At 45.1% G+C, this 24,635-nt stretch overlaps 1 protein-coding gene across 1 annotated transcript in view; it reads left to right on the top strand.

The window, feature by feature from the left end:
* The window catches only part of MSRB3 (methionine sulfoxide reductase B3), a 95,018-nt gene that overhangs the window by 49,612 nt on the left and 20,771 nt on the right, over positions 1–24,635 (top strand). Inside the window, 1 exon segment of the mRNA XM_064142879.1 lies at positions 2,038–2,066. Coding sequence (XP_063998949.1) covers positions 2,038–2,066 — 29 coding nt within the window.

Raw genomic sequence — 24,635 nt, 5'->3', positions numbered from 1 at the left:
GGCTATTCAGGCTGAGATCCAGGGCTTTGTTTGACCAACCGATAACAAATACCCAGAACTCAGGAAGCAAGGAGTTGCGTGTGCAGATGCACAGATGCTGAGGGCAAGATTCAGACCTTGTCTCCATCAGTGTAGGCAGTGAGATGAGCCGTAGAGCAGTCTGCACAGATATACTGCAGCTGGAAGAGAACACTGTGAGTGAAATACTGAGTGATTTTACTTGGAACTCAGTGAAACTCCTCCCCACGAGCAACATGTGCTTTTTGCAAGCCGAGGACTTTATCCTGCTGGGTGTAAATACCATCTGCTGGGTAAAATGCAGTGACAAACAGGAGCTTGGGCTGGTGCTCTAGGCTGTTACAGGTGGTGGTGCTTACGAAGACATGTAAGCAACATAATTTCCTTATTAATTTATTTTGGTGGTACTGTAGAAGTACCAGCTAGGAAGGTAACTTCTGGGGTTTTTCCCCCCTTTCATCTTGTCAGCTGAGAGTTACATTTAAGACAAAAAAAAGATGACAAGTACTGGAAGAAGGTGAAGAATGAGCAGGAAAGTTGAGAAGGAAGTTGTTTCCTTTCTGACGAGTTTAACTGTAACTTGAGAGGGTGAAGCTCTTAAGTTTGTAGATCATGATGATTGATTTGATGCTTGTTGATGTTTGGTACAGGATTGCAATGCCAATGATATAAAATAGGTAGAGCACATGCAAAATACATCTGCATATACCTGCATGTAGAATATTAGAAAAGAAAAGAAACAAATCTGCAATTAGTTCTTGAGCTTCAGTCGTTTATTTAAGAAAACCCCACAAACTGCAGCTTCCCAAAGCACATCCCCACGCTGGATGGAATGTTCAGGGATCCAGCAGTGTACTTCCTCTGCAGGATTTCTGGAGAAGTGCATGTGGCTGCCAACGTAACATCTTTTAACAGGTCTCCTGCTGGTCAGACCTTGTGTCCTGCTGTGACAGCCATGACCATGTGCACAACCGATTGTTAGTGGGCAATATAAACCCGATTGGAACATGCTCCTTAATTGGTTTGAGAGCTCGATATAGACAATGCTGTCTTATAGCAGATTGTGTAGATAGGCCCAGTCTTAGGGTTAATTCTGCTTGACAGCACATCGGCAGCATCTTGAGAGTAATTACCCAACTTAAGTTTTCCCACAGCTGAATTAAGATCTTCAAAGGCTTCCACATTTACAAGTATTATTAACCTATATCTGAAACATGACGTTCCCACAAGGGCTAATTTTTTTTCTTCCTTTTATTAAATATACAGGTTATAGGGTTCATTTGCTAAGTGCTAAGCCCTTAGAAGAAAACACTACTTGTTAGAGAGGAAAATCTGCAGTGCACGACCAAAGCTAATGGTGCATAATGCACACAGCATTGTCTTGTTTGCAAAGACTTTAAAACAAGTTAAAATGTAGGTCTGGCTCCCTTCTTTTATCCCTCTCTCCCATCCCCCGCTTTCCACTTTCTAGAAAATCAAACCACTTACTCCTATGTGCAGAGTGAGTAAATTGAAGACACACACAAACAAAAACCTCCTAGGATGTTGTACAATTAAGTACAGATCATTGGATGCAGTGCATATGTCATTAATGAAACGGTATCTGCTTCAAAAAGAGATTGGAAACATCCACGAATAAATGAGATCCTCTTAATGACTCTTCAAAAACAAAAATAAACAAACCCAATACTTATTTCATAGAAACAACTGTCTGCCACAGTTCACAGCCTATCATTTAATCCTGGTTTGAATTTATCTTCTGCTTTCTGCCTTCATTTTGGGATTTGTCTTTTAAAATACCTTCTTTGTAACTCTGTGCTGTATGAAAAAAAAACAACCCTCAAAGTAAGAAAGGTGATAGTTGTTATGTGGGTTCCAATGCCCTTGAATGCATGAAATATTAACATGCAAAGGCAGGTGGTTAAAGACAGCATTTGCTGGGGCACATCAGTCTGGCAAATGGCTTTTATGGCATAAAGCAGTTCTTGTAACTTACCATCTTTTTCTTTTCTTTTGCAGGTCAGAAACAAAGTTTGACTCTAATTCAGGTACGTTTGAGTTTACAGTGGTTTGCTGAATGTACTCCATCCAGGTTTAGTCTCAAAAGAGTAGTTCATCAGTTTGATTTTAAACAAACTGGGGTAGGTCAGTCTCAAAAAGGATCTTCATTACTTACCCATTGCAAACATCATTATTACTGTGAAACCTTTGCATTCTTTCCCTTCATTACTGCTTGTCTCTACATTCTCCCAAAAGATGATCAGGGAGATGTCTCTTACAGCAGGCTTTTAATTGACCTAGAAAAATTATAGCACAAATAAATGATAATACACTCTAAAGTAAATGGAGGACCAAAGTGAAGTCTGAGGATGGATCACTGCTTTAAAGGAGAATGCTTTTCTCCCTGGTGGACAAAGACATTTGGTGGGGATCTGAAGTCAGTGCAGCCTATCTGTCGGGAAGCCAGTGATTTGTCATCACGTTTTTGTGACAGATGCACGTACACAACGCATGCCAGACCAGGCTGTAGAGCTTGCTTTAGGAGCTTCACCAAAAGGCATTCTCTCTCAAGTTGTCTTTTTGAAGAATTTTAATGTGTTGTAGGGATTGGGAGGGAAGTGAAGGTCAGTCTGACAGGTTAATGTCTATCTAGCAAGACAAAAAGTGCAGGACAGCAAACAGCAACAGCTGAGGAGAGAGCAGACATCCTAACACCAGACTGTTACTTGTTCAGTTAACACTGGGTGTGCCTTAAAATTAGATAGTAGTAAAACAAGAATAGGCTGCTGTCCTAAAACTAGCTGAAATGTAAAGTTCATTCATAATACAAATTTCAGATGAAAAGGGCTGTCTGAAAGGAGGAAAAGTAAAGAGAAAAGATATGATGATGGCAGTTTTATATTTGGGCCAGTGTTACCTTCCATGTAATTTGCTTAATTCAGTGATTCTAACTGATTATAGCGATAGGAATTTTACAGTATAGATTACCAGAGCATTTATGAGATGGCATCTTTTCCTTTTATCCCTGTCACAACATGATTTGGGTTGGAAATATGGGGTATTACTTTGCCTTTTCTTTGCACAACAGATTTTATCTTTGGCACTATATGGGAGTGAAATCTACAGCAGGAAGCATTTATATAGGCAATCAATTCTTGTGAACTTGAGTCATCTTGCTTCTCTTATGATTTCAGTCTGTGAGTTTGAGGTTACTTGCTTTAAATCCTGCTTGAATTAACTTGGTGCTAAGATTGCTTCTTGGATCTGCACAAACCCGTGTGACTTGGGGGATAGCTTCACACTTTGTCTGCCATTACCCTCTTTGTTTTAGTAAAGTCATCAAACCAGAGTGTGGAGCAGAATGTCAAAGGCCTCACTTTTTCTGCTGAACTTCCATTTTATTGGTGGGTTAAGCTACAGTTTTCTAACTTTCTGTTTGGAAGCAGTGTAGCTGTTAGGTACACAAGTCTGCATGCTGCTTTTCTTGGCAGTGAAGGCAGGGACACAGTACTCTCTAGGGAACACATCTCAATGCCCCTCCTAAACGGGGGGCCCTGAACTGAACACAATACTCAAGGTGTGGTCTAAGCAGTGCAGAGTACAGGGGCAGAATGACCTCCCTGCTCCTGCTGGCCACACCATTCCTGATGCAGGCCAGGATGCCACTGGCTCTCTTGGCCACCTGGGCACACTGCTGGCTCATGTTCAGGCAGGTATCAATCAGCACCCCCAGATCCCTCTCTGTCTGGCTGCTCTCCAGCCACTCTGACCCCAGCCTGTATCTCTGTATGGGGTTGTTGTGGCCAAAGTGCAGCACCAGCACTTGGAGCTATTGAACACCATCCCATTGGACTCTGCCCATCTGTCCAGGCGGTCAAGGTCCCGCTGCAGAGCCCTTCTGCCTTCCAACCCAGCCACATCTGCCCCCAGCTTGGTGTCATCTGCAAACTTGCTGATGACTGACTCCATGCCCTCTTCATCTGTGCAGTCTCCAAAGGCTTGCTTTCCTTGAGCTTGGGTCCATGCTCTGGGCACAGTTTACCTCTTATTTCTTACACAGGGGTGTTGGAAAGTCCATTTGTCCACAGACAAGAGGACTAGAGTTGCTCTCCCTGCCCTGCTCGTTCGAAGGCGCTCCTTAGGCACTGTTCTTACAAGGCCAGAGCTCTGGCCTTATGAACACACGATGCAGTTTTATCTCCCCAAAGCACAGAGCACACAGAGGTTGTGAAAACATTTGGAATTAAAGACCATTTAAAGGAGACTACATGAAAAAAGCCATAAATGTAAATGAGCAGTGAAAGACCCAAGAACTTCTCTGTCTCCAGCTTTTGTTTTCTGCACCTGAATATTCTCAGGGTGCACACCAGAATTCTCTGCAGCAGGTGATGAACATTAGTTTGCTGAGTGTAAACATCAGCAGCTGCCATGAGCATGAAAGTGCTTTGTATACCATGAGGGATACACTATGGGAAGGTCTGGGACTGAGGGATTTCTTAGATTTATTCCTTCTCTTTCTACACAATCTCCCTTTCATCTTCTGCTTGTGATTCCTTTCCCCTCAATCCCTGGAAAAGTCTTTGGTTAAAATAGTTTCAGGCTTTCTTGTGATGACACCCTGAGGTGTTTAGTGCTCCTCACCTGGTGATCAGTGATGGGCTGCCAATGTGTGCAGCTGGTCAGGGCAGCCTGGACTCCTGCTCTCATTTTATCCTTTGCCCCAGATGCTGTACTTGGAACTGAGAATTGCAGAGGTTTAATCCCTTGGTCTCATCAGCACAAGTTTCAGGTTTCAGCCAAGGGTAGATGTGAAGAGATAGTAGAAGAAACAGATTAAGCACCCAATCAAAGTGGCATTTGAAGAAGAAGAGAGATCACAGAAAATCCATAACCTCACCAGCAACACCAAGGCTGAAAACAGCCCTTATCTTTGTGAAAACTGCAAGAGCCTTCCCTTTATAGGGACATTGCTTCTTTCTTCCACCAAGGAGCTTTTGTTGATAAGGGGACAGTGGAAGCACTGTTTGTCTCTTGTTCCTGTGATGTGAGAGCAGAAGTGGAGATCCTGTGATCAAGTCAGCCTGTGTCACCCAAATAAACAGTCACTGGTTTTGATCCACAAGGCTCCGAGGAGACTGGCCTTCCAGGGGGCCTACAAGAAAGCTGGAGAGGGACTTTTTAGGATGTCAGGTAGTGATAGGACTGGAGGGAATGGAAAAAAACTAGAAGTGGGTAGATTCAGACTGGATGTTAGGAAGACGTTCTTCAGCATGAGGTTGGTGAGACACTGGAACAGTTTCTCCCGAGGAGGTGCTGGGGGCCCCATCCCCAGATGTTTTTAAGGCCAGGCTGGATGTGGCTCTGAGCAACCTGATCTACTGTGAGGTGTCCCTGCCCATGGCTGGGGGCTTGGAGTCAGATGATCCTTGAGGTCCCTTCCAACCCTGACAATTCTCTGATTCTATGATCCCCCACAAAGCATTTGATGTCCCTTTCCAAAACCAGACTCACTGGCTCTGAGTGAGCAAGAGGATGTAGGCAAGGAGAGGAAGGATGTGTCACTGATGATGGAGAGGCATATGAGGGCATGCAGTGCCCTATGCAGCACCATGTTCTGCATCACACACACCTTTGAACTATGTAAAGATAATGTTGATTTTAACATCCTTTTAAAGGGACTGCTGCCATGTGACAGCTATGACTATTTATGCCCTCGAGTTCCTTGGAGACACCTGAAGGTATTTCCACATCTCTCATTCTGTTTTGAATTCCCCAGACTGTGATTCTTGAATAAACCAAAGATCCTGCAGACTGGAACAAACATGCTTTGTTCTGATTTATCTCATGTTACTCAAAGCAGCTGAAGTGTTGAATGTGAGAATGAGGTAATTTTAGTCTAGAAGGAATATTTTCTTCCAGGGAGCTGTTCTACAGCCTGTCATGTGCTCTAAATTAGCTCTAAGGTTAATTCCAGGTACCTTACAAGTCTAGATGTGCCCTTGTTAAGCATTTACCAGTGCTTGTTTTTTCTAGAACCACATGTGAAGAATTGAAGAATTAAATCTTTCTGAAACAAGTACAAAGTGTGGAATGCAACTTTAAGAGTGCTCAGTAGACTCACTGTGAATGTAACCCTGGAAGCATTGTTCAACACTGAAATAGTAGGCAAACATTGTCAAAAGAAGATTAATTGGAACTTGAACATTGACTTAAAAAGAAGGCTGTAAAATTTCCCTAGTGATGATTGGGATTTATCATATAAATAGCTATAACATCTGTAGGGGACACACATTCTTCACATCATGACTAACAGTTCCATCTGAGAAACTTCTTTTTCTCTGCTCATTCTTTGTAAGTCTACAGCTGGCAAACTTTCTGTCTCAGAGACCATGGGGTTAGCTTCATGCTGTTAGAAGATCTTATGAAATGAAACAATTTTGCTTTCCTGTAATAATATGATGGATTTCAGTGGTACTGAAAATAGATTTTTTTTTTTTCTTCTAAAAAGGTACTTGAAGGCAAAAAAGGTTGCAGGACAATTCCCTCCCCCCAGCCCCCCGAATTCTGCTAGAGACCAAAGCAAACTACAAAACCCACAGCTGAAAGAGTTCTGTTCTAATTATTAGTCTGGAGATGAGAAGGCTCTGAGAGCTAATTGTGGCCTTCCAGCATTTGAAGGGGGGCTACAAGAAAGATGGTGAGGGACTTTTTAGAGTGCTGGGTGGTGATAAGACTAGGGGGAATGAAGCAAAACTAGAAGTGGATAGATTCAGATTGCATGTTAGGAAAAAGTTCTTCACCACGAGGGTGAACAGGTTGCCCCGGGAGGTGGTGAAAGCCTCATTCCTGAAGGTCTTTAAGGTCAGGCTGGATGTGGCTCTGATCAATCTGATCTACTGTGAGGTGCCCTTGCCCATGTCAGGGGGACTTGAAATGGGTGATTCTTGAGGTCCCTTTGAGCCCTAACAATTCTATGATTACATGATTTTGGTAGTGTCTTAAACGCTTATTGTGCTGTGTGCTTGGTTAGCCAATTTTAGGATTTAAGACCAAGAATTATATTGGAATAATAAGCTAATGAGAGGTGTTTTTTTTTAATTAAGAGTAAAAAACAGGACTTCAGGATGCTGTTCCATAATAGCAAGGATTTGTAAATCTCAAAAGCTGTTGCTGAACACAGTTAACCCCACATTACTAATAGAAAAATAAGCATAGAAAATGCAGACAACATTCTCAGCATGCCCCCTGGTCACCAGGGAATGAATATGGTGAGATTCCTACCGACTGCCAGGAGGGATGAAGTTTTCTTGGGGCATCTCATGTAATATTGGGTGTGTCCTGCATGTCACTATGGAAGTTAGCCATGTGATATTCAAGTGATAATGGTGGCAGTGAAGTCATGAAGGGGAAGACACAGAATCATAGAATCATAGAATCAACCAGGTTGGAAGAGACCTGCAAGATCATCCAGTCCAACCTATCCCCCAGCCCTAGCCAGTCAACCAGACCATGGCACTAAGTGCCTCATCCAGGCTTTTCTTGAGCACCTCCAGGGACGGTGACTCCACCACCTCCCTGGGCAGCCCATTCCAATGCCAATCACTCTCTCTGCCAACGACTTCCTCCTAAGTGACAGCTGAGGAAGCACAGTGCTGTAGTGTACTGGTTCTAGTTTAAGCTTCCCAGAGCCCAAAAAGCCTACCAGAACAATACATTAATAGGATGCCTTCCCCTCTCCTGGTTTTGTAAAGAAAGGAAGTAGATGTAGAGAGTGAGAAGGGGTAAAACACCCAGAGAGTAGTCTTGCTTCATTTGGAATTTCAAAGTAAAACTTTAACAATAAATAAAAGGTGTTCAAGGTAAGGGGAGTTACAAAAAGGTATAGAAAAGGGAAACAAGATACAAAATCTATATAGAAGCAGATTGGTGGCAATGGATGGAGGTAGATTCAGGAAGTGGTTGTCCCACCATGCAGTAGGGTGGCAACATAGCAAAAGGAGGAGCAGCAGGAACAAGGGTAGTGCTGCAGGCAGGTCAAAGAGCAAGAGAAACAGGAAGTTCCTCTGTTTTTATAGGGGGTCTGGAGAGGAAGTGGGAATGTGCTAACCACCACACCTGGGGTCAGGTTCTGACCACCCCCAGGGAGGAGTCAGGAGAACCTGGGGTCAGATTCAGACCACCCCCGGGAGGGTTAACCCTTTACATGTAGCAATGCATCTATGCATGGGCAACAAAGACAGGAGTGCCCAAGGGCTGACAGTGCCTTCAGCTGTGTTCTTCAGCATTTGCTGTGCCAGCTTCCTGCTTCTCTCAAAAAAAACCCCACCAGTTTTCCAAACACATTCTGTCTCCCTGCTTCCACACAGAGCAATTGGAATTGAATTCGAGTGTACTAATGTCATTGTATATCCCTGTTTGTGCCAATACTTTGGAAACATTCCAGTTAGTATTGGGAATTAAGCTATAATAGCTGCCCATGCAGCTAGAGGCTGTCCCGAGGGACAGCTACACACAAGCTTTTGTTGGATCCCTGCTGCCCCAGCAGTCAAACACAGAGCAAGCCAAAGAGTCCCCAGCATTTCGTGGAATTTCCTTTGCCTGCTGTGTCTGGACTCACAGTGTCAGCCAGTGACTCTGCAGCTCATTTCTCCTCTCCACACATCACCTTTTGCACCAGAATGAGTGTAGCTCCATGTCTTCAGCACTGCATAATGCTGTCACCCCTCTGTCCCCATCAAAGTTCCTTTCTCACCTCTTGTATTTACTGGTATCGTTCCTGTACTGTGGCTCCTGCAAGGTACTAACTTGCTAGGCTACATGATTCAGCACAGGTGCTAGAGAGCAGTGAAGAAAATTATAAGGTAGGGGGTGGTCAGATGTTTTCCTCCCATAAATTCCACTTGGCTGCACTTCCAGATGTTCTGCAATAGACTTTCCAAACTCTCGCTATCAGCCCTGGTTTCCCCTAGCCTGTCATCAGTCCCGTTGTATGAAAGTAATCAGAACAACTATTAAGAGCATAAGGAACTCTTCAGCCAAGTAAGTGAGAAATGAAAACCAAAAGGCACCTTGGAAGTGAGCATCTCTCACTGCCCCTTGCTACTAGAGAAACCCAAAGGAAACTTCACTTGCCTGAAACTTTAGTTCCCTGAAGCAGCAGGGTACGTAGCAATACCACCCACTGATAGATTGGGTCATGGATCTGAATGCAGATTAACAAATCAGTTCCTAAATTTTAGTGATGTCAGCTTCTTCACCCAGGTTGTGCCAGTGTGGTTCTTAATTCTTCTTGGTGAGGTCGAGTAGTTTCAGGAATAGGGAGAAGTGACAGTTGGTGTTCATAGCAAATTCATACTGATGAGTTCATCAATCACCCCACAACCAGAACATCTGAATAAAGCCATGAAAGATAACTTGCAGAGTCTGTAGCAAGGAAAAGTTGCAACACAAACTGAGATACTGAAGAACAGGGATGCTCCACAGCTTTTTGGATGAGGCAAATGACCTCTCCAGAGTCTCTTTCAACTGTGAGGAACTACTTCCTTCTCTCTGCCCATCACCAGTGTGAGCTGGCATAGAGAGATGGTGGGAGACAGCAACTGCATAAGCAGAGCAGCAGATGAGGATATTTTACTTCTTGTTACTTGTCAGTGCTATTTTGGTTTTGGCACTGACATCTCTACAAGCAGATTGTGCAATGGCTGGAAAGCATGGTTTGTTCAGCAGCAGGATGAGCATTTAGATTCAGATGCAAGCTGAACCATCTGTTGAATGTTCTCAGGGCTGTACAACAATATGACTTGTACTGTAAGTGGCTGGCACATCTCAGGGGTACGTCCCAGTGAGCTACGTGTTTCCAAAGCACCCTTCTGTAGTCATTGTCATTGCTCTGCTCTTACATCTTTTGTAAAGGATGGCAAAAGCTGCTCAGATGATTTCAACACATAGAATACTGGTTTTAATTTGTGGAGGGCTGATTACAAATGTTGTAAATGTTGTTGTTGGGGGTGCTGATTGATACCTGCCTGAACATGAGCCAGCAGTGTGCCCAGGTGGCCAAGAGAGCCAGTGGCATCCTGGCCTGCATCAGGAATGGTGTGGTCAGCAGGAGCAGGGAGGTCATTCTGCCCCTGTACTCTGCACTGGTTAGAGCACACCTTGAGTCCTGTGTTCAGTTCTGGGCCCCCCACTTTAGGAAGGACATTGAGATGCTTGAGCGTGTCCAGAGAAGGGCGATGAGGCTGGGGAGAGGCCTTGAGCACAGCCCTACGAGGAGAGGCTGAGGGAGCTGGGATTGGTTAGCCTGGAGAAGAGGAGGCTCAGGGGTGACCTCATTGCTGTCTACAACTACCTGAGGGGTGGTTGTGGCCAGGAGGAGGTTGCTCTCTTCTCTCAGGTGGCCAGCACCAGAACGAGAGGACACAGCCTCAAGCTGTGCCAGGGGAAATTTAGGCTGGAGGTGAGGAGAAAGTTCTTCCCTGAGAGAGTCATTGGACACTGGAATGGGCTGCCCGGGGAGGTGGTGGAGTCGCCGTCCCTGGAGCTGTTCAAGGCAGGATTGGACGTGGCACTTGGTGCCATGGTCTGGCCTTGAGCTCTGTGCTAAAGGGTTGGACTTGATGATCTGTGAGGTCTCTTCCAACCTTGGTGATACTGTGATAACCATGCAGGCAAGCTTACTTCTCTCAGATTTTTAAAGAAGGCAGTCAGCTGCCAGAGGACTCCAAATGTATAACTTGACGAATTCTGCTGCTGTCTTTGCAGTTGCAGGTGACTTTTCCTCCAACTTTCTCTGTTCATTTTTCTTGCATCTGAGCTGAACTGTGCCTTGCTGTCTTTGATATGATATGATTCTTTTCAGTTGTGAAAGTATTTTAATAGAAAGCCTGTTCAATTCCATAAGCTATATCCATGAATCCACAAGGATGATCAGAGGGCTAGAATTCCTGTCCTGTGAGGACAGGCTGAGAGTTGGGGTTGTTCAGTTTGGAGAAGAGAAGGCTCGAAGGGGACCTTATTGTGGCCTTGCAGGATCTGAAGGGGGCCTATAAGAAAGCTGACTTTTTAGGGTGTTGGGTAGTGATAGGACTGGAGGGAATGGACCCAAGTAGATTTTGATTAGACGTTAGGAAGAAGTTCTTCACCATGAGGGTGGTGAGGCACTGGAACAGGTTGCCCAGGGAGGTGGTGGAAGCCCCATCCCTGGAAGTTTTTAAGGCCAGGATGGATGTGGCTCAGGGCAGCCTGATCTACTGGAAAGTGTCCCTGCCCATGGCACAGAGGTTGATCCCTGATGTCCCTTCCAACCCTGAACATTCTGTGATTCTGTCATTCTGTGACTCTACCAATGAAGGCCAACAGCTTTAATGGGACTGACAACAGCTGCAGAGATGTTGTGATTCTTGCTTGGACCTGTTAATCATTGTGCAGTTTCTGACTGAGCAAGGCTACCTAATTGCCTTTCAAGTGCTGCTTGTATTGCAGTCTTGTTCAATAGACAAAGCAGGAGATTTTTGGTGACACTCTTGTCCTACACTTACAAACATAATGAGTTTTCCTGCTCCTTTGAAATGAAGATTAATTTAGTCATATTAACCCTATTATAGACTAGTTGTGTTAAATAACTTTGCCATAGTCTCATTAACAGGCTGAGAGAGTTGGGAATATTCAGTCTGGAGAAGACTCTGAGGAGACCTTATTGTGGCCTTCCAGGATCTGAAAGGAGCCTACAGGAATGCTGGTGAGAGACTTTTTAGGGTGTCAGGTGATGATAGGACTGAGGGGAATGGATCAAAATTAGAAGTGAGTAGATTCAGATTGGATGTTAGGAAGAAGTTCTTCACCACGAGGGCAGTAAGACTTTGGAACAGGTTCCCCAGTGAGGTCGTGGATGCTCCATCCCTGGATGTTTTTAAGGCCAGGCTGGATGTAGCTCTGGGCAGTCTGATCTAATGTGAGGTGTCTCTGCCCTTGGCAGGGGGTTGGAGCTAGATGATGCTTGAGGTCCCCTGCAGCCCTGACAATTCTGTGATTCTATGATTCATTTAATTAGCCAAAAACAGAGTATGTGCAAAAGAAGCCACAATAAGGGACAAGCAGGGAGCTTTCTGGTCACAGCCATACCTCTTTGAGATTATTTTATAGCTTAAATGCAACTTCCCTACACCATCTATGGCTCAGGTCAGGTGTATTTTTTTCATAGCTTTATTAGTACTCTATTAATCTGAGCCTTGAAATGGAGGGGGGAAATTGCCTGTCTGCTTTGTAACCTGGAAGCTGAGCTATCATTCATTTGTAAATGGAATGTTATGAAGTTGTGCATAATGGCACAGACTTCTGCAGAGGTTTTGAAGAATGGCAACACAGGGTAGTGTTTAGCTCCCTGTGTGGTGCCAGGAAACGAGGTCTGTAGGATACATCTCTACTATCACATCTCTACTGTCTTCTGGTGCAGAAGATACAGTCATCCATCTGAGTGTATATACATAGCTGAGATGTGCAAGTTTGGACATAATTTGGATAGCTGCTTCATATTTTTAATGTTGTTTGGGCATCTGCTTCTTCTGTTCCCTGTCCCAGCACGTCTGACAGCTCTGTGACCTTGGGCAATGTACTTTTCCCCTACGCCTCCTTCCTCCTGCCCATTGTCTGTCTGGTTTGTTTATGTTGTGAGGCTTTTCAGGGAAAGCACTGTTGTCTCTTGCTGCTAAGTCCAAGACCTAGTGCAGTAGAAACACTTTATCAGTTGAGACCACCTCTTAGGTCCACCATAAATCAAATCATGGGTGGCCTCTACCAAGTGTCTTCTTTTAGACTGAAGAAATTAACTTCTATTAGGAAGAGTCTCTGGAAAGCAGTATATAAGATAGCATGGTAAATGCATTCAGCTGATTTGCAGTTTTTTACCCTGCCCACACAGTGATTGTGTCAGTTTTTGTCAAGGGTATCTCAGTTCTCTGCAGAAGAAATACAATTCATGCAAATGGTCCTCTCAGGTCCAGAATCTCTCACCTAATTGAACTCTGCAGCAGAGTGCATGACAGTGGCTATAGAAAAAGGCCCAAATCCACTTGTTGCAATCCACTACGTATGTGGTGGGCTTGAGAAATTAGCCCCCCCCCAGATAAAATTAACCAGACCAGCTCAGACAGCTTGGAAGTAAGATAAAGCTGTGTTTAACAGCAAGCTAAATTTACAAGTATATATGTAAAATACATTTACATGTATTTACAACTAGATACAATTATTTGGAACTAATACAGAAATGCAGGTCACACAGGGACACATCCAGAGGGGTCTTGAAAGTTTCCAGAGAAGGAGACTTCACAACCTCTCTGGGCAGCCTGCTCCAGTGCTCTGTCACCCTTACAGTAAAGAAGTTCCTCATGTTGAGGTGGAGCTTTCTGTGCTGCAGTTTCCACCCATTGCCTCTGGTCCTAGTCCAGTGAGCAGAGGCTGTCCCTTCCTTCCTGACACCCAGACCTCATCTGTTTATATCAGTTTATTAAATCCCCTCCCAGTCTTCTCCTCTCCAGATTAAACAGCCTCAGGTCTCAGACTTTCCTCATAGTGCACTGCTCCAGTCCTTTAATCATCTTTGTAGCCCTCCATTGGATTCTCTCCAGCAGATCCCTCCCCTCTGGGGAGCCCAAAACTGGATGCAGTATACCAGGTGGGACCTCACCAGGGCAGAATAGAGGGACAGGAGATCCTCCCTCGATCTGCTGGCCTTCTTAATGCACCCTAGGATCCCATTGGCCTTCTTGGCCACAAGGGCACATTGCTGTGCCATGCAGAACTTGTTGTCCACCAGGACTCCCAGGTCCTTCTCCACAGGGCTGCTCTCTCCTAACATGTACTGGTGGAGTTTATTATCCCTTCCCAGGTGCAGGACTCTGCACATATCCTTTTATTCTGTGTTAACCCTGTGTTAAGGACACCTAACACAATAAATGCACATGTGAAAACTGAAAGCTGCAGTTTTAAAACATTACAACTTAGAAGCACTGTTTCTGCCTTTTGCTTTTTAAGAAGGTAGTCATGAGAACAGAGTCTCCCTGTTTATATTCTCATTAAAACCCCTACTTATCCATAGAATTTATGGGCTTTGAAAGTGCTCATACCCTCAGTTCCATACTATTATGTCACCGTGAGTCAGTGATGTTTTTTACCCTGCCATGCACTCTGTATTTAAGGGATTGAAATGAAGCCCTAGGAATATGGATTTGCAGAAGAGTCAGATTTGAAATGTCAATTCTTAACACCAGTAGGATCTCTGGAAACCTATTGAGATATATTTAGGTTGAAGAATGGCAGAAAAAAAAAATATGCTTGCAAATATAAAACCTGCTGCATGAAATACTGTGTTGAGTACATTAGGACTATGGAAACAAGTTTTAAAGGCAACAGAGGAAGATCTCCCTGCTTTCAAGGATAGTAAGAAATCCCTGATTGAAAGAGTATTGTCAGAGCTGGACCTCAGGTCATGAGTTCATGTTAACCTGTGGCAAAATGAAGCGTGTTGGCCATCACTTACCTAGTTAACTGGCTTTAATTATAGGACCTGTCTGTTAAAACTGTGCTATTCTCTTGACCATCTGCATGCCTGAGACTCTTCCTTTGCCCCATGACAATGACATATCTTGTGTGTATCTGGACCTGTGGCAGCACAAATTAAACAGGCCTGCATTTTAGTGCTGAAGAACAGAATCTATACTGGTAGCTGCCTTCACTCCCTTAGTTCCAGGTGTCACAGTACAGACCACATAAAAAGTGAGTTGCACTCCTAAAACCCGGAGAAATGAACATAGCAGGATCGTGGCCTCGACTCCCTTGCTCTAGTCTCTGTAAAAGTAATTTCATGTTCCCCTTGGCTTTTTCACACAAGGAGGGTTGCAAGTTGCAACCTGTTACCACAGAGCTCAAGGCCAGACCATGGCACCAAGTGCCACGTCCAATCCTGCCTTGAACAGCTCCAGGGACGGCGACTCCACCACCTCCCCGGGCAGCCCATTCCAGTGTCCAATGACTCTCTCAGTGAAGAACTTCCTCCTCACCTCCAGCCTAAATTTCCCCTGGTGCAGCCTGAGGCTGTGTCCTCTTGTTCTGGTGCTGGCCACCTGAGAGAAGAGAGCAACCTCCTCCTGGCCACAACCTCCCCTCAGGTAGTTGTAGACAGCAATAAGGTCTCCCCTGAGCCTCCTCTTCTCCAGGCTAACCAACCCCAGCTCCCTCAGCCTCTCCTCGTAGGGCTGTGCTCAAGGCCTCTCCCCAGCCTCGTCGCCCTTCTCTGGACACACTCAAGCATCTCAATGTACTTGGATGGGAGCATATGACTTTGTATTTAAAAACACAAAGGTGGTCTGCAAAAGAATCTGAAAGAATAAGGCAGAGCATTCTTCAGATTCCCAAAGATTAATAAAGGAAGGCCATTCAGTGTCATCTGCAGGGTAAAGAACAAGATTATCAGAGTTACACAGACATTCTACCTTGAATTCAGGCTGTATTTACAGAAACTTCCCACCCATATCTCATTAGTTCGTTGTTACAGTTTATTTGTGCAAGACTGGTTTAAAATTGATGAGTGATGGAGGATTAGAGAAGCACAGCAGCGATAGCAGGTGTTTAAAAAACATTCAAAGCAGGAGTGAAGAATGCTGCACTCTCAGGAAATGGACTGATACAAACTCAAGGCCATGAAAATGGAGATCAGTGAAGAGAAAAAACAGTCTTATGGGATAGGAAAGTGGATTGTTTAACACAGAGACAGCAAAAAGATATGCTACCTCAAAGCTGCAAATGAAATCACTGCTTGCCCCGTTCACCCATTTTACATATTTGGATGGGTGTCTAACCTTTGCTGTACATTCTCACTGGATGTAAGAGAAGGAGATAAAATGTTCAATTAGAGAAGGCTAATGTTAGTCTCAGAGGCTAGGACGGCCACAGCTACAATCACTGAATCACAGAATGGTAGGGTTTGGAGGGAACCTCCAGAGATCGTCTAGTCCAACCTCCCTGCTAGAGCAAGTTTGCCTAGGTCAAGTTGCAGAGGAACACGTTCAGGGAAATGTGTGATGGGACATCCGAAGCACAGAGGGAGTTTGCCCCTAGCTAAGTTAAAGAGTAGGATGAAAATAAGCCAATCAATATGTAGTGAATTATGGAGACATTGGGAACAAAGACGACACCGACTCATAGAATCACAGAATGTTAGAGGTTGGAAGAGACCTCCAGAGATCATCAAATCCAGCCCCCCTGCCAAAGCAGGGTCCCCTAGGGTAGTCCACACAGGAAGGCACTCAGGTGGGTTTTGAAAGTCTCCAGAGAAGGAGACTCCACAACCTCTCTGGGCAGCCTGTTCCGGTGCTCTGTCACCCTCACTGTAAAGAAGCTTCTCCTCATGTTGAGGTGAAACCTTCTATGGTCTAGTTTGTATCCACTGTTCCTTGTTTTGTTACTGCTCACCATCAAAAAGAGATTGGCCCCCTCCACTTGACACCCACCCCTCAGATATTTATATTGGTCAGATCCCCTCTCAGTCTTCTCCAGACTAAACAGCTCCAGGTCTCTCAGCCTGTGTCCATAGGGGAGATGCTGAAGTCCCCTAATCATCCTCATGGCTTTCTGTTGGGCTCTCTCCAACAGGTCCCTTCTAGACAACTGTAAGCAGACCTTTTATGCAAAGGCTAAGAGCACTCTGCAGCCAGAATGTGTTATTTTGGTTGCAATCTGATGAACATCTGAAGGGAAGGAAAAAAACACCCCAGCAACCTCAGGCATCCCAGTCCTTCCCCATCCTTGCATTTGCCATTGTCATGATGCCGTTAAATCCGCTTTGCCCGATCAGAACTTAAGTAAACAGACATTGTACTCCTGGGTAGTTATGCAGCACTTAAAAGAAGGTTTGAGTTTGTGAATAGAGTTGTATCAGTACCGGCATGGCTTTGTGTCAAAGGTTAGATTTTGTTATATCCAAGCTAAGGTTGGAACCTGACATACTGATGATTTTCTGGAGTGATCTGGGTTTAAAATGCCCTTGGCATGCTTAGAGAATGAAAAGTGCAGTGTGTTTCAGTTTCTTTCCTGGAAAGTGCCCTGCTCCCTGGTCTCTGAGAAAAGCTTTAGCCCAGCTAATAACCCCAGGTCGTTTATTTTAAGCTTTAAATTCACATACTTTGCCTTTTGTAATTGTGAGGCAGAGGAGATCTTTGGAGCAGCGGGATTGCAGGCTTATTTGAATTATAAAGGCAGTGACCTCAAGCAGCCTCTAGTCAAATCTATTGTTTGTGTGCTCAGCTTATAATCATGTTTCTGTGATATTAGTGTGAAGATGCAGTGTCAGTGCCAAGTTCAGAGGTTTACTTTATTCTAACAGTAGAGTTTCTATCTGTCAAGGATATCAGAATATCCTGATACACACAGAAGGAGTGTAAGGATATCCTTACACCCTTTGGCCTGTGTTCTCACCTTCTGCCTTGTGTGGTCTCCACTGGTTGTTTCACCTCTCAGTTAACTGATTCAGCTTGCTAACCTAGGAATAAAAAAGCCAAAGGATTTTCTGATGATTTAGTGAATTGAAATTCTCCCCTACAAATGTATGAGCACCAAAGCTAGTGAGTAGTGAGGAAGCAGAAGAACCTAGACAAGTGAGAGCAGGACCAAGAGAGGGCAGGAAGCTGATGTCATCTTATGGCACCTTCCCCAGGTCTGCCATACTAAAGTTCTTATATATTTCAAGGTGGCTAGAACAGAAGCCTCCCATGCAACCATAGGATCTCCCAGCAGCAGATCACTGGCTCTTCTGGGTTGAGCCAGTCTTTGGTGAAACAGACACATCCCAGCAAGTAAGCATTTCACATTTCTTTTGTTTACAACCCTGCTTTTATGGAAGACTTCCTGCGGAGCCCTTGTCAATATTTTGTATTTTGCCTTCTCTGGTGGAAGTGTCTGTAACAGTTCCCTTTCAGAACAAACCCTGAACTTGCCTCAGACCTAAACAAAACCTCTGTACGTCTCCTCCCAAAATCTAACCAAAGCTACAGTTTCTTGACTTCACACTCCATCAAAGAAGATGCTCAGACACTCAGTTCTCTGCCTTTTTGGGTGAATAAAAAGTAAGCTAACGAAAAGAAGAAAGTGGAAAGGCTGAAAATGAGAAGGTGGACACACAGGGGGTAAAATTCATTGAAGAAAATTGAAATCTCTACCTGCAGCTATATTTGAACTTAGCTGTTCTTGCTTGCTGTCAGTTGGAGACTGGATAAGGCACTCGGTGCCATGGTCCAGTTGACTGTCTAGGGCTGGGTGCTAGGTTGGACTAGATGATCTTGGAGGTCTCTTCCAAGCTGGTTCATTCTATGTTTCTGCTTGTTTCAGTGTTGTTAACAATCCTTCTTTCAGTCAAGTCTGACCTACCTGTAGAATCATAGAATAGAATTGTGCAATTGCTAGGGCTGCAAGCGACTGCAAAGATCATTCAGCTCCAACCCCCCTGCCAGGGGCAAGTACACTTCACACTGGATCAGGTTGCCCAGAGCCACATCCAGCCTGATCTTAAAGACCTCAAAGGATGAGGCTTCCCCCACCTCCCTGGGCAACCTGTTCCAGTGTCTCACCACCCTCATGGTCAAAAACTTATTCCTAACATCCAATCTGAATCTACTCACTTCTAGTTTTGCTCAGTTCCCCCCTCAGTACTATCACTACCTGACACCCTAAAAGGTCACCAGATTTCTTGTAGGCCCCATTCCAATACTGGAAGGTCACAATAAGGTCTCCTTGGTGCCTTGTCCTCTCCAGCCTGAACAGCCTCAACTCTCTCAGGCTGCCTCCATAGGAGAGGTGCTCCTCATGGTCCTTCTCTGGACACACTCCAGCACTGTATCTTCCCACTTGCTTCATCTCAGGGCTCTCTTGGTACAAGTTTTGGCAGTATGGAACCCAATAAGCAATTGTGTGTTTGAGATGTGGATTGACTTTGCTTCACGAAGTTCAGAATCCCTCACAAACTTCCTTGGCACTATTTATGCAAAATTTTGGCAGAGTTTACTTCTGAAGTAAACATTAAAGTGAAATGAGGTACAGCACCATCTTTGAAGGCAGAGCATTATTTTACACCTCCCTAGGTCCATTTTTCCTACTAATACAGCAGAGGCAAATGGGCAAGTGAAAGACTGATGAGATGAAGCATTGTTGCTTTCATAAGCATGCCAAATCCATTCTGTAAATGTGACATTAAAGCAACAGAATATCTCCAAAACTACATGGTATAAGTTGAGCCTTCCAAGGAAAACCTGCACTACAGCCTTTTGTATTTAATCACAGCATCACAGAATGTTGGGGTTTGGAAGGGCTCTCAAAAGATCATCCAGTCCAGCCCCCTGCCAGAGCAGGATGACCTGAAGCAGATCACACAGGAACTCATCCAGGTGGGTTTTGAGTATCTCCAGAGAAGGAGACTCCACAACCCCCCTGGGCAGCCTGTTCCAGTGTTCTGTCACCCTCACAATGGAAAAAATATTTTTCTCACGTTTACATGGAATGTTCCAGATCCTCCTTTCCCTGGACATCAAACAGGTCATTTGTCTGAGTGCAGCTAATTTGCAGGTTTACTCAAGGAAATACACAAACTAGCATTAATTGTAGTTGTTGGGTTTTTTTTTCCTGCTTTAGAAAATGTGAAGCTTTTATAAACGTTGGCAACAAGTTGATCCTGTTACTTAGCAGGACCTTTACTAAGCAACAACTCTTAGGATTGTTTTGGGTCCTCCTGACCTCTCCACAAGCTTACACTGCAACAGTTATGGAACTACCCAATCATGTGTCTGACATGCCCTGTGAGAATAAACCATGTAGGGGAGGAAACTTACCCTTACTCACAGCTCCACACTAGCCACCGACTCCTTCTCCAGCAGATTTAAGAGTATTACAATAATTGGTAGTATCAAGATTCCTTTTTTTAGGGATATCATATTGTAAATGATTCAAGTGATATCTCCCATTGCTACCTGTATCACATCTCTGTTGTCAGCTAAGTGAACATCAGCTACATCACAGTATCACAGTATCATCAGGGTTGGAAGAGACCTCACAGACCATCAAGTCCAACCCTTTACCACAGAGCTCAAGGCTATCAGCCCCTGAAATGGGCTGCCCAGGGAGGTGGTGGAGTCACCATCCCTGGAGGTGCTGAAGAAAAGCCTGGATGAGGCACTTAGTGCCATGGTCTGGTTGACTGGCTAGGGCTGGGGGATAGGTTGGACTGGATGATCTTGGAGGTCTCTTCCAACCTGGCTGATTCTATGATTCTATGATTCTACATGAAAGCAGCCACACAAGAAGGTGCACAGCTTTCACAGATGCATCAGCACTGCTGTTGATTTAATAACACTCTGTTTGACCAAATATGATAGTGCTACAGCTTCTGAATACCCATTCCTTTATTTTTTTTTCTCTGTAGAAAAGCTTTGCAGTGTTACCCCTTCACACACAGCTTTTCTTGCCTTCAAGAGTAAGATTTAGCTGCTGATACACAATCCCAAAAGGCATGAGGGTAACGAAGTGAATTAAACATTCCTATTCCAGCTGCTGCTGTTCACAACACTTTTGACAGTAAAAATACATCACACATTCCCTTGTCTGTTTAATGTAAACAATTAGTATTTTAAGTGGAGTCCAGAATCAACCCCAAATAGGAGGATCCAGACAGGCAATTCAGATAGGAAACTAAGCAGTGTCCTAAATTTAGGTAAAAGTAGTTTGCACTCAGTTCAGCCTATGCCTAACATGCTGCCTAACACAGCACATTAGGCTGTGGAAACTGGGAGAACAGGGGCTTGCCTTTTGGGGATGAACGTTCATTTTTCATCAGAAAATTATTTCAGCACAACTTTTTACCTAAAATTGTGCAACAAAGTGGAGAAAAAAGAAATCAGGCTACAGTATTTTGGGTTTCATATAATTATTTTGGTGTATAACGAAACATCACAGAATCACTGAGGTGGGAATAGACCTCTGAGATCATCAGGTCCAGCCTAAGACCTAACACCACCTCATCGACCAGACCATGTCACTAAGTGCCACAGCCAAGCTTGCCTTAAACACCTCCAGGGATGGCAACTCCACCACCTCCCTGGGCAGTCCATTCCAGGGGCTAATTCTCCTTTCCACCAGCAAATGCTTCCTAACATCCAGCCTAAACCTGCCCTGACACACCTTCAGGCCATGTCCTCTCATCTTGTCACAGGTTGCCTGGGAGGAGAGCCTGACCCCCACCTTACTACACCTTACTTTCAGGTAGCTGTAGAGTGTAATAAGGTCCCCCTGAGTCTCCTCCAGGCTAACCATCCCCAGCTTCCTCATTCTCTCCTCATCAGACTTACCCTCCAGTCCCTTCCCCAGTCTCTTTGCTCTCCTCTGGACCCGCTCCAGCACCTCAATATCTCCCTTGCAGCGAGTGGCCCAGAGCTGCACACAATGCTCACCAGTGCCAGTACAGGGGCAGAATGACAGCCCTAGTGCTGCTGGCCACACTATTCCTGCTCAGACCAAGATGCCATTGGCCTTCTGTGCCACCTGGGCACACTGCTGGGCTTTTGGGGTTTTAAGGAGGAGATGTCAGAAAATTTGCCACAGGGATGACTTGAGGCATCCAAGCATTCATAGCAACATCACTTTTTAATCCTTCAGTGTTGGCTCTTCCTACCAACATTTTAACTTTCCCAAGACCAGTCTTGGAGGGAAGATTGTTTAAAGAGAATTTTCCTTTCTCTTTTATTTTTTCCCCCTTTTTTACTTTCTGGAATGAAGACATTTGAAATCACAAAACTCATTGAAACAAATAAACAAACAAAATCTGACTTCCCTAATGATTTACTTCAAGATGAAGTAACAGAAGGGTTGGATGCAAACAATTTTCATCTAGAGGCCACACTGTGAGAGTAGAAGTAATCTTTGTAGCTTCAGGAATAATAACATCATCTCTGCAAAATGTAGCTTGCTAAAATTTATTTCTGAGATGGGAGAAATTCAATTAAAATATTATAAACAGAAACAGCTCCTAACTCCTTACAAAAGGTATCCAGGATGAATATACATACTTAACCCCCTCGTTTTTGGAGGCTGGGCAATGCGTGGCTCCATAGTGGAGAGGAGGCAACATTCTGTGTAATGCTGTTTCACACAGGTGGTCTTGAAATCCTCTACCTCAGAAGTCAAGGCCCTTTGGGGTGAGGATTTCTCTGCAAACCTCTCTGACAGCTTCTTTTATGTCAGAAACTGAGCACGCACCTTAATGTGAATCTGGGCAGGGCCAGCTATCATTTAGGTTTGAATCCTCCAGCTACTAGCATGGGTAAAATATCTAACAGGCATTTAGCCTCACTTCTGCTTGCCAGGGAGGAAGCTAAACTTGCTGTTACAAGCTTTACACCAGTGATTCCCTGCACTCCTTTGCAGCATTTAGGGGCTTCATTGCATTGTGCCCTGCGGGGTCTATAATAGTGCAAATAATGAATCATAAACAAAAGACTTCCCAGCCTTTTAAAAGGAAGACAGGCAATTAATTTCTTTTAAAGTGAGACTTCATCTGAAATGAAATAGTCCCCTCAGACCCACATGGCAGCTTCAGCAGCTGCCAATTTGGTTTGCATCTTTAAAGAAAAAAGGAGCAGGACACGGGGAGTAAAAATGAAAACAGCTTCAGGTTGTTCCATTTCCTGTTTGTTTAAATTTTTCCTTCCTGACATGTGGATTCATCACACTCCTTTCCTGGTGACTACTTCATTAGATTAGTTCAGTTAGGTATTCAGAGGGATTTTTATCTTCTGACTCATAGAATTCTTGCATTCCCCTGAGAATTTCCTGTGTCTGACTGGAATTTTATGTCTTTGTAGTTTTAGCTGGACTTCTTGAAGTTGCTTTCTAAATGACTCTGCTTTTGAGGTCTGCAAATAGCATCTGAGGAGCCAGATCAGAGCCTGCTTCCTGCTTTTCAGGAAAACCAATCAATGCCAACACTTCACCTCTTAAAATGTAAATCAGAAAAAAAATCTAATCTTTTTTCAACTCCTCCCTTCTCTACAGTTATTTCCTTGCTGCCCATGCCTTTTCCAGGTATCCACTTCAGAGTATCTTGGTCCAGTTCTCAAAATGCACCCTGGTGGCTCAGAGTGCAGCCTGCAGGCCTCTCCCATCAGGTTTTCATCAATCAGTTGCTATAAAGCAGAGAAGCTAAGGTTACGAGTATATTGGACCATTTAGCAGCTGATGAGAAATGCCTTTGTATATCCCTTCCCTGCCTTTTTGGAGTCCTTTCTGAGGAGGGTTAGTGCCAGGTTAGGCTGGAGCCCTGGTGCGTGCTTCTTGGAAGGGTTCAGTGAGTTGAAGGTGATGCTGTTTGACATGCGAGCTCCAGAAATGTATCGAGTGATTGTAGTGCACCAACTTGCCTGCTTACACAAGAGCTTCCACTGCCTTCACTGGGAAACGACGGCGCTTAGCTGCCCTTGGGCATCACAGTTTGGTGGTACCTTTGAGTGCCTTTGAAGAGGAAGAAGCAGACGACAGGATGGCACCCTGGTTGTTTTCCCAAAGTCTGGGTGAAAAAGGCAGAAAAAACCCCGTTCTGGTTTTAGTGGCTTTTGCCCTCTCGCAGGCTACGGTGTTTGACTCTGGCTGGGGGTTCCTAGAGGGGTGCTCCGAAGCGCAGCTTTCAAACGCCGGGCGCGGGTATTAATGGGTGAGGTTGCTTTCCCGAGGTACATTTGCTTCTGAAATCAGCAGGTGGAGACAAGCCCCCGGCAATGCGCTGCCGCCCGAGCCGCCGGGCTCTCCGGGCTGCCCCTAGCCGCGGGCAGCCGCTGCCGCTCACGAACACCCGGGGCTGCCCTGCGGGCCGGGAGGAGCTCCGTCCCCCTTTCGTGACCCTCTGCACAAACAGCCCTTGAGGAGGCAGCGGGAGGGGGGAACGGCAGGGTCGTTAGGCATCCTCTCCTCCCTCAGACGCTGTGGCTTGCAGGGGCTTTCTTCCGCCGCTTCCTCTCCCTCGTTCCCGTAGGGTTTTCATCAGGGAGATGCCCGCAGCCGATGTTCCGAGGCTCGGTCGGAGCAACCGGCGTGTCCGACGGCAGCCCGCACGCCCGGCGGCAGCGCGCACGTCGGGCTTGCCGCGCCGAGGCAGCTGTCCCTGTGCTGCAAGCTGTACAGGCCACCCTGAGCACAGGCTGCGCCCCAAGCACTTGAGCCTGGAGGTCTGTGCCTTCTGGTCAGTGCGACACGGGAATGGCCCGAAGGAGGTGGCGCGGGGAGATGCAAACATGAAGCAGCGGTCAGTGTTACAGAAGAGAATATCCGAAGTGTCCGTAGGTGACAATGTGAATTGCAGCTGCAGCTGACCTGCTGCTGTGATGGAGGCTGATCCCCGTGGGTGCAGAGATTTTTCCCTTGAGATACTTGAATGCATCTATTAGAGGACAGCATAGCCAGTCCTAGTCTCTTGTCTGTCTCCAGTTTTCTCCTGCACATTGACTCACTTCCTTTTGCTGATTCTCTCTAAATCACAGAGTCATGGAATTGTCAGGGTTGGAAGGGATCTCAAGGATTATCTAGTTCCAACC

Source organism: Pogoniulus pusillus, chromosome 4 (assembly GCF_015220805.1).
Source record: "Pogoniulus pusillus isolate bPogPus1 chromosome 4, bPogPus1.pri, whole genome shotgun sequence".
Classification (NCBI taxonomy): domain Eukaryota; kingdom Metazoa; phylum Chordata; class Aves; order Piciformes; family Lybiidae; genus Pogoniulus; species Pogoniulus pusillus.
The sequence above is the reverse complement of the archived record's forward strand: the minus strand, read 5'-3'. Positions and strand labels throughout refer to the sequence as shown.